General features: G+C 36.3%; 1 protein-coding gene across 2 annotated transcripts in view; it reads left to right on the top strand.

The window, feature by feature from the left end:
* ATG5 (autophagy related 5) overlaps positions 1-14,315 on the top strand; it is a 71,150-nt gene extending 56,835 nt beyond the window's left edge. The window contains exon 8 of one of the 2 annotated variants that reach the window (XR_010997162.1): positions 11,972-12,139. Coding sequence is in view for 1 of the 2 variants with exons in the window: in XM_068184178.1 (XP_068040279.1) it covers positions 11,972-12,108 (137 nt within the window). In the remaining variant the exon portion in view is untranslated. Of the gene's footprint in view, positions 1-11,971 lie in introns of both variants that reach the window. The other variant, XM_068184178.1, reaches the window with a different exon arrangement.
* Positions 14,316-16,775: the final 2,460 nt, after the last annotated feature.

Here is a 16,775-nt window from a genome sequence, read left to right as displayed (position 1 = left end):
TTCTTTGGCATAATTTTGGTCAAGGCATATTAATATTCTACCAGAAAATTTGAGCAAGGTTCATGGATTAACAGTCTGGGGTCTATTCTCAATAGGCAGTAGAAAGGGGCAGATAATTTAGCTGAGCTGTTCCCTGGCATTTGCCCTGAAGTTCAAAGAGTAGGTTCTGGCCCATTTTAAAAACTATATCTATACCTTTAAATTAGGTATATATACTGTGTCTTTGGGGATTGATTGAGTAAAAGCATTCCTGTCTTCCTTGCATCTCTCTCTTTTAGTCTGGTTCTATTTTGCCTTCATGCGTATAAGTATAACCTGTTTTTTCCAGGAGATGAACTTCTTATAGGGCTGGAAAAAATAGAACCTGCAAAACTAAAATAACTACAAAAATAATCAGGAGGAAAATAGCAGCTTTACCAGTAATGTAAAGGAGAATAATCCACTATGTGTCCTACTCTCTTCTCTAAGGATTCAAGAGTACTTGCTAACAGTAGTTGTCCCCTGCTTGAATACCCCATTTTAATCAGAAATTTTAATAACTTAACAATCAGTGGATTAACAGTGGATAAATTTATATTTTACTTTGCACCTGTAGCCACTTGGAGAATATCTGTTAAAGATAGAAGTGAAACTTTTCCTTATGCTGAAGCTAAAGTCTTATGCAGTGGTTTGGCTTGTGCACAGGAGGTGCTACAGTCAGTGAAGATTTGAATGCGCTTGTACTCCTTGTCCTTTTTCCAGATGGTATCATCACCACATTTACAATGGCAAAATGCAGCAGATCTCCACGCTTTGCCAGACTTCACTATGTTCAGTATCTTTGTGCAAGCTGTCACCAGCCATTTAAGCCAAGAAGCCAGCTTGGCATAAATGTATGAACCAGATACACAAATAGATGCCCTCCTGACACTTGTGATGTTGGGCATCAATATCCTCAGATGGAGAGATGGCTGCAAAGCCAGTTCTCTTTAGTGCTGCGAGCTAATGCAGCCAAATTTGTGGTAATTAATTTCAGGCCTGTGTATATTTGTCTACACAGCTAATGATTCCTAGTAATCTTGCTAACTAATTAATGATACTAATGTAGCAAATTTTGTTTGTAAATGCTGTATGTTTGTGCTGTAAGCTTTATGGATCGATTTTTCTACTATAAAGTGGAAAAATACTTTCTGAACTCTAAATTAAAAATATTTAGGTTATGAGTCAAATTCTCATTAAAAATAAAGATTATATTATAGTCTATCAGCTTTGCAGCTAACTGTCTTAATATTTTGGAATTGAAAAGCTAGAAAGAACTTTTGATGAAAACTTTCTTCCAATTTTAAGTCTGACCACGTAGCTGTTTTGAGAAGAGGTTGTTCATTTTTTTAGTGTTCAGTGTATAGTCCTCCAGGTAATCCATTACTCCTTTCACCACTCATTCCTGAATTTTTCAGTGCTAGATTCTTTGATTTTACTGTGGTAGAGATCTCTAAATACTTCAGTCTACTAGCTGTTCAAAAGAACTTACAGTACATGTACCAAAAAAAAGGTATTTCATGTGTGCAAATTCTACAGTGTGCTCATTACAGAATTTATTTTTCGATGAGTAAGGGCCGGAAGACACTAATTTAAGTATTGTAGCAAGGGTTTGTATTTCTCTGATAAACAGCACTCCCCTTCTGTTTGTGATCACAGGATGAAAGCTCTCTAAGCTTGTATATGTACATTTTTACTGCTACATCATGTAGTGTGCTCTTAAGATTGAGATCTCATTCCCCAGGAAGCATTTCTGTCTAAGATTAATTGCCCTTTTAAAATCAGTGTTTGATGTATTCCTTTGGTTATATCCTGACTCACTTTAACCCTCCTTGACCTGACCCCACTGACTGTTACCGCCATGGCTGGAGCAGAAATCCTTCAGCCTGATGTATGCAGTACAGACTTGAGCCTGTGGTTTTTCACATCAATGGATTCAATTAGCTGACTTTTTACTGATCAGCTTAGCAGAGGTTGAAGAATTTGTCAGACATGGAACAAAACTGTCCATACTTTGAATATCATTGAATAGCTCATCTCAATTTTCACATGTAGTTTGCTTGTGAAGTTGTTTACTTTGTTAAATATTATAATAGTATTCTTTGAAGTAGTATTTTTAAAAAGGAAAAGCCAGTTTATTTTTCTCTAGTTAAATAGGGGAAGGCACAAAACATGAAATAACAGCCATTAAGCCTTGAATCTGTATGTGTCACTTATCACTCTTCAGCCAAATGGTTTTAAACAGTAATTATGTCCCAATGTCCACTTCTGAATTTGATGTATTAAACTGGGCAAATAAACTAGCAACTAGCATTATGGCTTGAAAACAAGTGAATGTGCTGGTCTCTTCTGTATTGAGAGTGATTTTTTCAGAAACAGTAATCCTTCTGTGCTTTGGTAGGAATAGGTCATCATTTGATTAGCTGAAAAGTTCTTTATAAAAAGATGGACAGCCATTAGGATCACAGAATATTTGCAGGCATGATGTGAATTATAGTAACTTGAAAATGAAGTAAACTTGAGGTTGAAAGTTGAAGAATGTCATTAAAAACCTTTAAAAGTGTATGAATGTGCATAAGCTTAGGGGATATATAATATGATTGCATAGAGAATTTGTTAATTAATTGTTTGGCATAATAGCATTTTGAAAACAATGACATTTTAAAAGTTCTCACAAACTATTAGTTACAAGGTCTTTTACAGCAAATTGATTTGCTTTAGACCAAACTTTGTAGCAATAAATCTTTATCAAATGTGATTTTTTGGCATTGTGGGTTTTTTTCCCAAGAACCACATTGATCATGTTTTGCTCTCTATAGAGAGAGAGTCCTAATTTCTGAAGGTCAGTTTTACACTGTTTGGAGGGAAGGGCAACCTCAAATCTAATTAAGGGCATAGTGCATAAAAGGGTTAACTTCTGGTAAGTCAAGATGCCTGCTGTTCAAAAAAGCTACACAACTCTTAAAAGTGATTTAGCTCTCCTTCAACAATGGAAAACATATAATGGACAAGTTGGCCTCAATTTGTCACACATTCAAGTGTTTATCTTTTAATGCACACCCTGCCTGTTCCTCATGTATCTAAATGTGATGTGTGCTTGCTTGTTACATGGAAAAGCAGCACGATTTACACTGAACTTTCTCACTTTGTTCACACGTGAATGGCCAAATTTAATGCATTGAAGAAAATGGGTTTATAAGCCTCAGCTGCTAACCCCAGCCTTTTATAAACTACCACAGGTTTATTGCTAGTTCAAAGATGAGGCTGAGACACTGATGCTAAGGAAGAAGTGTTATAAGAATATTCCCTGGGAGTTTAGTCTTACCTTTTTTTTATTCTGCCTGAAGCTAGATGCTTGATGGGAAGCATCTTTGGCCTTGTAAGGTCTTCTATAAGATGTTAGATTTTTAAGAAAAATATTTTAGGGCTCTGTCATAAATTAGTTTGGGACTTATTCCAAGAACCCCATTTTAAAAACTTCTATGAAATATACAAGAATAAAATAATTTAAAAGCAACAACAACAAAGTTTAGTTAAGTAAAGCTTAACCCATTTCCACCCTCTATCTGCTTTTCCATTGAGTTGCGTGAAGTCTTTTACAAAAGGAAAAGTTCCCTTGTCTTGCATGGTGTTTCTGTCAGTGTTAACTGTTTTGGGAAATTGTTAAAAATAGTCTGTTCAGGCTTAGTCTGCTTAGTGGTGTTTCAGGCCAAATTCACTTTCTCTAAAATTTTTTTGAGTGCACTAGAATAAAGGTTTTCTAGTTCATTTACGTGCTTTCTGGCTTATATGAGGTTAGAAGTGTAAGGCAAGTTCTCATATGCTGCTGCTCTAAAGCATCATAAACTTTTACTTGTGGTGATTACTTTAATCTGATTTTTTTGCCGTGTTTCAGAAATGTGGCTATCTAACCTGGGGATAGACTTGAGGTAAAAGATAACAGGAAATAAAAGAGAAAAGTTGCACGGAAAAGAAAATTATGAAGGAGGTGATGCCAAGTAAAGTATTTGATTAATCTCAGTATTTAGTGATATTTAATGTATGGTGGTAATATTGCATTTAATAATATTGCACTTCTGTTTGGGGGATAGAGAAGGCTGGATGGTGCCTGGGGTAATCCAAGGAATGTAATCATATAAAAACTGTGACAAAGAAAGTTTTATCCCCTCCGTTAAATCACAGATCTCTAAATTCAAGTTGAGATGTTTATACCACGAGAAGATCACGAAGGTACCAGCCAACTGGCCTGTGTCAAAGCCATGTAAAGAAGTAGAGCAATAATTACAGCTAAATTAGTGGATGTGGATTTAATATCAGTCCATATTTATATCTTGCCTGGAGCTGGGCTTTTATAGTCAGGTACTCTGCAAGAATAGAGTTCACTGAAGTTGATACAGGTCTAGTTCTATCATAGCATTTTAGACAAGGAGTTCTCATGAGGGGCTCTGGTAAGATGACATGAAGGCACTCTAAAGATTAAATTGAGAAAATATGAGTGACAAAACATTCAGGATCGAGAGACTGATGTTTCTAACTCTTTATTTTGGAGAAGAATTTAAAGAATCAACTTAATTAGAAAAGATAGGTTGAACACTATTGTTCTGTTATCTGTAGGTTGTTCAGTAAAGTATTAAAAATTAATATTAATTTTAGAAGAGATTTTAAAACAAAATACAAAGTTGTAGCTTTTATTTACCATACCCCAAACTGGAAACAGACATTTAGGAAAACAATGACCTTCAGTTTGAGCAATTGAACTCATGTTACTACTAAGTGGTTAAAATGAGTGATACTGTCTAGTTGCTGATAGTTAAGTTCTTATATCAGACACAGAATCATTTTGAGAAAGAAATTTGTACTGAATAATGCACTGACCTTGTATTTCTGTGGGTGAGTTATTCTCCTGAATTCAGCTTCAGTGGCTTTCCCCAGTGCTGGTGAGATATGTAGGCAGGAAGGAAAAGTCAGTCCTATGCTTTCATGTCACATATCAGCATCTAAAATTTTTGAGGTCAGAGGAACCTTTGTTGTGGCTAGGCTATTGTAGAGTTGGCTTTGCAGAACGCTTTGTGTGTTCTTGCTCTTGGTCAGAGGATACTGAACAGCATATCTGGTGATGTGATCCAGTGTATCATCTGTGTGTCTCCTGAAACTGATCATCATTCCAAATTTGGGGAGAGGAAGAGAATAAGGATTTTGGTACTTTGTGTGGTTGAAGTGAGGTTAAAAGCATGTTAAGATTGCTATGGAAAATGACTTACTTGAAGCAATAGAGCCTACTGCTGTGGCAAGCAGGGTTGTTTGAGCACAAGATGGAATTCACAGAATAGTAAGGACAGCCTGGGATATGCTGGTTGAAATAGGCTAGTGTGAAGCTTCTGAAAGCTCGTAAGATTTTATTCCTAGTTTAAAAATTCTAAATGCTAACTAAAAAAAAACACCTGCTCAGTTGAACACATAGTAAACTTAGAACTTGAAGTTATAGTTTCTTAAGTATGAAATACTTGGTTTTAGTAAAGAGAACATGTTTGCTGTCTGAAGTACTTGTGCTGGGTTCATTCGAAGAGCAGAATATCATTTGACCATGAGATTTCACCAAAATCAACTTTTTATGTGCTTCCCATGAAACTACATAGGTATTGAGCTCTTGTTAGTACTCAGCTGATTAAGTACAATTTTTTCAGTGTACAAATTTATTTTTCTATTTGATCCCATTATATTGAGGTTGTCATTACTGTGGAATCAGAGCACCTCACTGTATTTCTGTACCTTGGTCACTATTACACATACATATGCCAGAAACTGCAGATATTCCAGTTAGATTGGAGTTTATGAATGGGAAAACCTGTAATAATATGTGTTAGTTTCTAATACTTTTTTTAAAGGTACTGGAGAAAAGTAAAGCATGAATATTTAATATATACATGAGTTTAATTTATTCTGTAGCTATGGTTGCTCACTGAGCAAATAAATATTTTTGCCATGAATTAAAAAATATATGGTATCTGCCTATCGTAAGTACTACAGAAGTGATATGAAAATGTTCATAAATGCTCCTTAGCGTAATTTTTTTTTTTTTGCATTTTATGAACACATGGTTTTTTTGTAGCACACACAATGAAAATAATTTTGAAGCTTATTTTCTTGTAAATGGTATCTTGTCTTTGTCAGTTTTAATATTAGACATTGGAACTGTTTGGAGAGGTTACTGTTAAATGAGGTAGATGCTCTTTGTCAAGTTTCAGGGCTAACAAATTAAACCATTGCTGACTTTATTGAGGTTTGAGGGTTTTTAGAGATGCTACTTACTTAAAAGTGCAAAAAGTGAAGTACGTTCATCAAATATTTGTTTGTTTCTTTTCTGCAACCAGTGCTGAAGTCACTGGTGGAGAATTTCTTTAGACTATGAGGCTTGTCAGGGGCTGTCTTGTTTCTGTATGTCCTAGAATTTCCAACCTGAGGTGCCTAGAGAAGGGAAGAATAACTTCAGCCACTGTCCAGTGCTTTCCTACCACATGTAGTTACAAATTAGAACACAGTCTTTGAATTTGCTTACTAATATAGAATAATCTTTTGTAAATAAGTGCACAGTTGCATGTGGGATCCTTGGTGCCAGACCAGAGGCCTAGCTTCCAAGCAGGAAATTTTCACTTTTGCTTACTGGAGATTTAGCCTTGCCCAGCTTTGGCTTCAGGCTTTCAAAATTGGGTCAGCAATATCTTTCAGTAACAAACTTGGTGGTTGCACACTACATTACTCACCCAGAGCACATTACTGAAAGCTATGTTTCTGTAAGTAATTTCCTAAGAGATCCTACAGAGGTAGATAAAAATCTTTCAGTGAAGGTGTTGGTGTCTCTTCAGATTCAGAGATGTCTGAGGCACCAGGTGCTGAGCACACGCTGTTCTCCTGCCAGATAATCTGAGGAGCAGAAGAAATGGGGAGGAAAGCAGCCACACCATAGTCACAAAAAGAAAATTCTGCTCCTTATAATGCTGTCCCAAGATGAGTTTTCCTACAATATGGCATAGCCTATTGTCAGGAATACCTTTAGTATCATGTTTCCAGAGTATATGATATATTCTGAAGATAAGCAACCAAATGTCTATGGCCCAATTCACAGCTGGAAAAGCTGGCATCCAGTACTGTTACACTATTAAAATGCTGCTACTGCATGAAACTTGGTTGTGTTTACTCCTTATACATTTTTGTGTCCTTGTCTATAGTCCTGTGGCCTTGTAGCATAGAAGAAATGCATTGTTTGCCCCTAATTTAAAGTACCGGGTTTGATTTCCTTTTTTAGGGTTATAAAGCCAATTTTATAAGTGGTGCTGCCCCTGACTACAGGCAGATTCTAGGACTTGCTATGCAGAGAACTTGCATGCTGAGGATTCCAATTGAGTACTCCAGGGACACTTTTGCTAAAGCCTGAATATCTTGTATTGTCAATGGGTTAAGGGATTTAAGCCTGCTAAATTGCTCTTCAGGTGATTGCTTGAGGCCACAAATCAGAAGGGAGGTATTTCATCCACTAAAGAATTTTAAGTGGTACATCACATAGTCTGGCTAGAGGAGCTGTCCCATGTAGGTGAAAGGGAGTATATCTTTGCAACACTGGTTACTTACCTGGGTAAAAACTGGCTGAAGCAAGTACCTGTGACAGAGGTAGTGTGTTCCTACTATTCTGTTCTCAGGCACTTGAATCTGTCTCAAAACTAAACCAATCTTTTATGTCATCTTCAGTTCTTTCAAATAATAACGTAACTCAGTAGAAAAATTTATTTAGATGCATCAGTGCTCATGTGCAACAATCTGAATTGGTGCTGAATAAGCTAATTTTCCTGTTACTGAGTAGATTAGTTTACAAGCAACAACTTATATAGCTGAAAGAAAGAGAAAAATGTACTGTATGATACCATGACATGGCACATCTTCCCACCTTCTCTGAAGGCGACAGATTTTCTTCTTTGTTCTTCCACTGTGTCTCGCTGATTCCTGGATATTGAGAGGTTTTAAAGGAAGCTGGGGATTAGCAACAGTGAATATTGTAGTTATGGCATTCCCCTTAAAGAAGAGAGAGTGGGCTCAAGCTGCCTCAGGTTGAGGAGGGCTTTGAGTCACTCTCTCAAGGACTCACTTGAGATGCAACAGGCCACTCTCTCTTGCTACCTTCCAGCAGATGCCTATCTGCAAAATAGAGTCCTTTGCCAATATTTTCTTGTAGTGGTTTCATCAGGAGCACGGAGCCACCTTATAGGTGACAGAATCTCTTCTTAAGCCCTTACTTCAGAGGTTCTTGTTTCTCTCCATCATCTGTACAAATCTGGAAAACCCTTCTGACTTTACATGATATGATTAATTAGCGTGGGTCTGGTCAAGACTTTAAGTGTTGCAGCCTTGAGTTAGGGTCTAAGTTAAGTGAGGTGAATATCTCAAAAAATGTCTTAGTACAAAACATATAAGCATAGTTACTTGCCTTCTGGAGATGGAATATTGTTCAGTTTTACCAAAAAGCATTACCATCTGTGCTTAGAGCTTGCCTCTAGTAACTTGAGGGGGGTACAGTACCTTCTCTATTGATACAGCTCCACAAGGAAAGCAGTAAAAAATAATTTAATCTTGGGACGACCTCTCTGATAGATTACTTAATTACTTTTTAAGGGTTTCTTTGGGTTTTTTTTTGTTTTGTTTAGTTTAGGTTTTTTGGGGGGGGGGGGGTTGTAAATGCCAAAACAGTGTTTGTTACTTGAGCATCACTTCAGTAATATAGAAGCACTCTGATTTTAAGTAGCACTATGAAAACTTATAAAACATAGATTGCTATGCTTTTATTTTTCTTGTATTTCCACTTAATCTTACTCCCTAGAGTAATTTGCAGCAAAGCAAAAAAAAAAAAAAAAATTAGGTCATGTGATAAGTAACATGTAACTCAGTTCTGACAGGATTTTAAGAGGATTAAAAAAGTTGATTAGGTTAATGGGAAATCTGATTTAATGTTTTTGAGGAAATCCTGTTCATTTTTTCACTATGTTACTGAACATTGTAGAATGGGTATTGACAGTAATGATATCATCAGATCTGGACCATGTGCACTGCACATTAACAGAGTTTATCCTAATTTTCACAGGCATTATCAAATGATATAGAGTGGCATTACTTTGTAATTAGGTAGTTTAAATTTTATACCACTAATTTAAGTATATGTTGTGTTTAGCAACGTGTACACTTTGTAGTTGCATTTTGTCAGTTTAAGAAAGCTTCTTGTGGTCATAGAATGTGGGATGGGGAAGAAGAGGACAGGAGTTGGTGTGTCAAGATGCATCTAAAATCATGGAAAGAAAATATTTTGTAAATCTAGTAATCTATTGTAGCTCTAAAACAGGTGGATAAAGTTTTCATGATAGCTAGCAAACAATTCAGGACACAGATCACAGTGGAAATGGATAATAATTAGCTGTTGACAAAATAAGAATATTTTTCAGTAATTGTTTTAGTGTATTTGCTGTTGGCAACTTTTTGCTACAAAAAGTAGACAAGAGTCTATATGAGAGAGACTGATTTATAATCGGATGTGTGATGGAAAACATGAAAGTTGAGGAAAGTTTGGGTAAATGTGCCTTAAGTGAGAGTTTGTGGTTCCTAGTAACAAAAGGAGAGAAGAATGTTGAAGTAAAAACAATGGATTTTGTGAAAGAAGGCTGCAGTAAATACAGAATTGGGAGATAAGATCTCTTCAGTCAAGCCTCAAGGGGAAAAGGAATTAAGGAGAAGTGATGCTTTCTCAGAGATAATACTAAAGCACAAACAATGCTAATGCAGAGATTTAGATTTTAATTAAACTGGTAAATTCTTCATTGACCTCTGAGGCTTTCTCAGTTTGCCAAGGAACAGAATAAAAGACTTGTATGAGAAAGGGACAAAGCTGGGTAAGGAACAAGGAAGGAGACATCAAGATTACCTGCACTTCATTTTTAAGCAAGAGTAGGCACATGCACACACATACAGTTGCACAGTAATGGAAGAGCCAAAGAAAATGTTTATTATCATTTATAAGCCTTTCTTCTAATGGCAAGAAAATTATACTGGGGTTCTAAAGTTTTAATCTTATTTTTTGCAAGTTTGGGCTAAAAAAAGTAAGATGTGTTCTGTCATCTGGTTTTATGTAAATTAGTTGTTTCTGAAAATTAAATAATACTATGAAACATTAAGAAAAAGTCACTAACTCACACCAATTTAAGGAATGACATAGGTAGGTTTTCATTTTAAAGTGTTAAATACATATATTTGGAGGTTACTTAAAAATATTTAGATGTTCCCTAACTTCTAAGAAGAAGGAAAACTGATGTTGTAAATGAATGAATGCACTGCCACAACTGGTTTTCTGAGATCTTTTCTTTGGGAGTTAATTCTTTTGACACTCTGACTGGTAGTGTTTCAGCCCAATAAATACCCTGTTTTGGCTAGAAATACCAGAAGTTGGTTTTTAAATAATGTGCTTTGTTCTTCAGACTTGTCTGCAATAAAACCAGAAACCAGTAAGTGTTCATGCTTAATTTAGTGTGATAATGTGTGTATTATGCCATTTAGAGAATCAAGACTTTGAACAGAATATACCATATGTAGGTAACAAGTAACAAAAGTATAATGCTTTATTTTAAGCAAACATAACTGTCTGCTCTTGCAGGAAGAATTATTACTGGCATAAAGTCAGCTACATGTTTAGGATGATTTTTTTACCAGCTGTGTGGGTGTAGATAGCTGGTTATACTACGAACTTCTTCAGGCAGCTGTCAAATCATTTTGACTACCAAATAAATGTGATTTCATCTGTGTTATAAAATAGCAATTACACTACAACTGGGGCTGCTGAATGCAAGAACCAGGAACCAGTAATGGTACCTACACTTCTAGATTCTGCTCTCTTCCATGCACCTCTTGGTGAGGACGGTGGTTTGTTCTGTAATAAAAACACTGGAGGGGGACATAAAATGCCAATTAGCGAATGCAGTAATACTTTTGAGTACTGAATGGGGATTTCACTGTGGTAGGTCTGTGTGAGAATGTCATAGTATAGAATAAAATGAGTGAAAGGTCACTGCCTACTTTTTCCCCCCAAACCATTATTTGAAGCATATTTCATATGCTCTTCTCATCCCTTGTCTCTGAAAAAATTTTCTTTTTTTTGTTGTTTTACTTCATGTCATGACTGTTATGTCAGTTGCTTTAGCTGGTTCCCATCATTTGAATCAAAGGATCAAAGTACTTGCATCCTCCGGGACAAGTATAAATAAAAAGAATTGAAATATTCTTAGAAAATTCTCTTGTTATACTGGGAATAATTTGTGAACTTTGCTTTTCCAAGAGATGAAACTAAGTGAGAAAAAGCCAGTGCCAATTCTGCCTTTGGAGTAACTCTGAAATATTGCTAGTAATTTATGTAAATTATTCTTAGCAAAACAAACTTAATTCAGGAATAATACATGTATTATATTACACATAGTACAGCTCTTTCAGGAGATCACAGTATTAAGAATACAACTTACCAGTATGTTTTAGGAAGCTCAACATTTTAAGCATGATCTGTGTAAAATTCATATGCCTTACAGCTGGGTGAGATGGATGTGCCTTAACTGGGTTGACAACAAGTGGTGATCACTGTAGGGTTAAAAAAAACCCCTCTTGCAACTAGTAAAGAAAAGTGGCACTTTCATTAAGTTTTACTTAAAGTTTTGTCATTAAGTTTTGTCTTGGAATTAATTTTAACTCAAAGGTTCTGTTGTAGATGATACAAATCTCAGCTTTCTCCACACTGATATTTCCTACTTTTTGTTCTGTTAAATGTTAAACTCTGTAACACCAGTTATATCTACTGTAAATTAAGTATAAGTAAATGTTTAATCTTCCTGTGAACTTTGAATGGTATACTAGTGGTTTCTCTTTTTCTTTGAATTAGATGGAGAGCAGAAGACTCAAGTGATGATTCATGGAATTGAGCCAATGCTGGAAACACCCATTCAGTGGCTAAGTGAACATATGAGCTATCCAGATAATTTTCTCCACATTAGTATCATTCCCCGACCTACTGATTGAAACTCAGCTATATTCCTATGAGGATCATTCTCTGGAAGATGGAATTCTAAGGGCATGTCAACTTCTTGCTTCTGTCAGTCTTGACAGAGGCAGCCTGACCAGAAAAAAAGAAACCAACAAAAAGCCGAAACAAAACAAGAAGTCCTCACTGCTGTAAGCCAAACAGGAAGAGAGATCCTATCATCAGATAAGGGCAATTGGGCTGATCTTATTTTGCATCACTGCTGCGTTTGTTCACCGCTGTAATTAAATCAGTTGCGATATGAAAGAATTTACAGGACTTCTGCAAGTCTGCTGTTTTCTTGTAAAATATAATGAAGCTGAAACTGTCAGCCGAAGAGCAAATGGAAATATGCCACTTGATTGTATTTCTGATTAACAAATAAACAGGGCTGTTTCCTAAAGAGGTAGTGTTTCAGCTTTGAGGGTGGAAACATTGGTTTAATTTTCTAGAAAGTTAGACACTGAGAGATTTGGTTACCAATAGCTTTTTGTAAAAGATCAAATTACTGTAAATCCATCTTTCCTTAATGAGAAGTTCATGTTTACAGTATATGTATTGGTATGCAAATGATCTTTTGACTTTGATAACAAGCAGTGAGAGATTTTAAAGTAAGCCCGTGAGCATGTTTTGTCAGTTAAAAACATGCACAACTTAATAATTACAAATACTCTTGATTTGTATGCTGTCACTGAATACTCCAGTGTGTTTATTATTCAAACCAGTTTTCATAGACTAGCAACGATGTAGGATAATTTGTCTCAGGATTCGTCATGGCATTTCTTTGTGCTCATCTAGTTTTTTTTTCTTTAAGAATATATTTTCTTAATTTACTTTTAAAAGTTTTTTTTTTTTTTTTAAAAAGCTACATGGATGTTGTGTACAGGATTGTATCCTGCTGCTTATTCCCATAGACTAGGAAACAGTAAAATTGTAGAATGATGAACAGATTGCTTTTTAATGATTTTGAATTTTGGAAAGCTGAGGCTTTTCCAAGCTAATACTTTCTAATATCTGTGGTCCCTGTGCAATCAGTCCAGAATTTGGAATCGTCTTATCTCATGGCACACATTTTTTCTTAGTGTAGCAGATATATTTTTAGATTATTGGATCATTTTGGTTTCTAAATGTTTGTTACTATTGCAGATGCTACTCGAACTCTACCAATTTTTTTTTTGTGCTACACTAAATTCATCAAACTGTGCTCTATTGCTTTGTCTGCAGTTTGTGGCTGTTTGTGGCACAAAACTATGTTTATAGTAGACATATTATCCAATCTGTCAAATATTATCCAATATAAAGAAAGCATGATATTTTTCTTTCAAAAATAGTGGCTGTCGAAGCTCCTACTCACAGACTTGGCTTGTAAATGTCCCGGTAATTCCCAGTGCTGTTCCCATTCGTTCCCATGCTCCCTTTATGGCAGGATACTTACCTGTATCTGAAAAAGAAGAAAATGAGAATCAGCCAAATGAACAAAAACCTCTTTCTGAAGCTAGAGGGGAAGGATCTCCATGGGTGAGGATAGGGTTGAGGCTAAGAAGAGCCCTGAGGGCAGAAAAAAATCTGTAGACAGATTAGATACTGTTTTAAATATTAATGAGGAAATAGCATTAAGGAAATGGAAGGGTAAAGGTACTAATGAAACAAACCTATGCTGTATTCTGCAGGACATGAAGAATTTTTAAAACAAAACAAACCGTGCTGGTCTGTGTTTATGCAGAATTGAAATATAATATTCTTATGGTGGGATGATTTGGTTAAGTTATTCTAATTTCCAGTTCTGTTTGGAATTTTTGTTATAGTGTTGGATTGGCATTTATAAACTTCCTTAGGCACACATATCTAAATATTTTGGAGATTTTCAAAGTCCTGCCAATGGATAAAGCAAATATTTTGTAGAGTCTTCATATTAAAAAAAAATCTTTTGTAGGGATAATTTTTCCATTAATCAGGATAAGAGGCAATACATTTCAAAAACTGTAGAAGATTGTGTTTCCTTTGTTTTAAGGTAATCTGGAGTGAGTCACTGGCTATTTTAATATATTCTACACCAGCATTTTAAGTATACAGCTCTTCTTATGGCCCGTATTTGCCAGTAAATCTGACTTTAAGGCCTAGCATGGAACAAAGAAATAGCTTGGCTTTAAAACGTACTCTTTCCTCTTACTTTAACTATTTAAACTTTATTAAAAAATAAAACAAAGTTTGAGTCTGTCTTTATTTCCAGCTAAATAAGGATCTTTGTCATGGAATGATGAGTATTTACTTTATAAGTAGGAACTGCTTAGAAGAGGTTCTTAGAATATGATCACATATAGATTGGGTTCTGAATTAAAGCAGGTAGGTATCTATTCTGTGTTAAAATATCTCGTTTTGAGATAGGCGTGGTGACATTTTGAAATGTCACACTAAATCTGAGTAATATCTCTTGAGAGAGAGGTAAAAAGACATTCAGAACTAGATTTCAGATTTCTGTACTTTCACATGACACTATCAAATTAGCCTGTGGAAGATGAGTTTAAAATGGGAAAGATGTATTCTCTCCTTCCCTTGCCTTTCATACAATTCAAGTAAATAAGTTATTTTAACTGTGAAAGGAAACACCAGTTTCTCTGAACAATAGATTGAAGAACAGAAAGGAATATAAACCATCTATGCAAACAGCTATATGAAGAGTTTGGTGTATGTTAGGCTTTTATATGTATAAAATAACTAGCATTATATGGAGTTTAAAGGTGTGGTTTTAGTAGCATTTATATGTATAAAAAACACTTAGGGTAGAAAGAGAGGCAGTCAAACACCATATTAGGGTTGGAGGATCTTGGCTGCAATTGAAACTGTCAAAATGTGTCTGATTTTAAAATAGCACTTTCCACTGAAGATGTTCAAAGCCTTAATCCTTGCATCATTTCACTAATCTAGGTCAATAATAGAATGAATATGTTGTGGAAACAAATCTGTGATCTAGCTACTAATACTCATTATACCCTGAGCTCTCACTATAACTGAGTGTAACGTGTTGGAAAGGGTAAAGCCAATTTTCAATGTAGTTTGCTTGCATCTGTTGGAATTTGAAGGATCGCTTGCTAGACTTTTGTCAAGTGTGTTTTGCAAGTTCACAAGCACTTCTTAGAAACCTCTAGAAGTTTGGTTCTTTTTCAAATAAAATCAGGCTGTAGTGGGGGGAAAAACAATCAATAGCACTGTTCACTAAACCTGTCCCTTCAGTGGCTGCCTTACAGTGAAAGACACGTGGAGAGAGCACACGAGTGAGAGCTGGCAATACCTTATTTTGTACAGATATGTTATAATTTCTCCTTATGTATATTCTTACTGGTGTCCCAGCTGACATAACAAGCCAGACAACTTGTTATTCTTTCAGCTAGACAGAGGCACTCAAGTATTTTTATTACTACAAAATTAAAGCTCAGAATGGAAACTATCTGGCTGAAACTTGGACCTTACATGCTTTTCTGACTATAATTAACATAATCTGCACTTCAGAGGTTTGATTTCCATCAGTCGTGTGTACACACACCCTCGCTGGATGTTTTCTGTGGCTCCAAAGTAGCAAAATAGGCTGGTTTTCCTTCTTTTTAAAGTTTATCTGAGTCTGTACAAGGCAAACAGGAGGAGGGGATCAGGCCATGGAGGTGAATGTAAGCCCTGAAATCGTGGCATGACACAGGAAGTCACTATTTCCACAGCGACCATTTTATCATATGAATCCTGGCCCCTGCAGATTCTTCTTGAATTTGCAGCTTCTCTTTATTTAGCTGATGCTTGACCTCAGCTGAGTCGTGTTGAGGCTGTGCCTGCCCCTGGCTCCACAGCTCCTGTCTCTCTCCCTTGCAGGATTACCATCGATGCCTTGTGTGTGTGACTAAAATGCCCATCTTTGGGGCCCTCCCTGACACTTCTCACTCAGCTTCACCATCAGAGCATGAGTTCATTTCTGCTGGCTTTCACCACGAACTGGGTGGCCCTGGAGGAAAGCAGTGAGAGAAGGGTGCAGAGGAGGAGAGAGGGAAACAAGAGGAATTAAAAAACAGTGAAGGTGGGGCTTGAGAGAAAATACTTTGTGGGGACTGAAATGACAGCCAGATTCTTGATCTCACCCAGGTTTCTCATTCACTCATCACCTTGCAGCTCCCACCACCTGCTTTCCTTTCCATCCTTTCCATGAATACAGTGCAGTGGCTTTCACCTGCAGGACAGTGTCTGGCACCCCTGATGTTGCCTGGAGTGAGCAGTCATTGAGTGTGTATTTAACTTTGATGTTTTAGCACTTTGCTGAAGGAGGCCTTTATTTACAGGAATTGTTTCAGAGCTTCCTCCTCTGCAGCAGATCCTCAGCCTGGGCTTCTTTCATGTGAGGAGTCGGAATGGGGAGGTCCTTCAGCAGAAAACATCCTGCACAGGCACCACAGGTCACTGTTCCAGTACACTGTATGTTGGAAAACTGAGTCATGGATGGATGGATGGATGAGTCACTAGAGGACCTTTTTTTAATGAAAATTGCTGTTTCATATCTCCGAAGTTTTATTTTATGCTGTTTTGAATGTTTCATAAAGAACAGCAGAATACATTTTCAGTGTGGGTAATAAATACCAAACCCAGTTTTGGTCACAAGCATTTTCTGTTTCATTTTCCAGTCAGAATA

Source organism: Anomalospiza imberbis, chromosome 3 (genome assembly GCF_031753505.1).
Source record: "Anomalospiza imberbis isolate Cuckoo-Finch-1a 21T00152 chromosome 3, ASM3175350v1, whole genome shotgun sequence".
Classification (NCBI taxonomy): domain Eukaryota; kingdom Metazoa; phylum Chordata; class Aves; order Passeriformes; family Viduidae; genus Anomalospiza; species Anomalospiza imberbis.
This window is presented reverse-complemented; position numbering and strand designations above follow the sequence as displayed.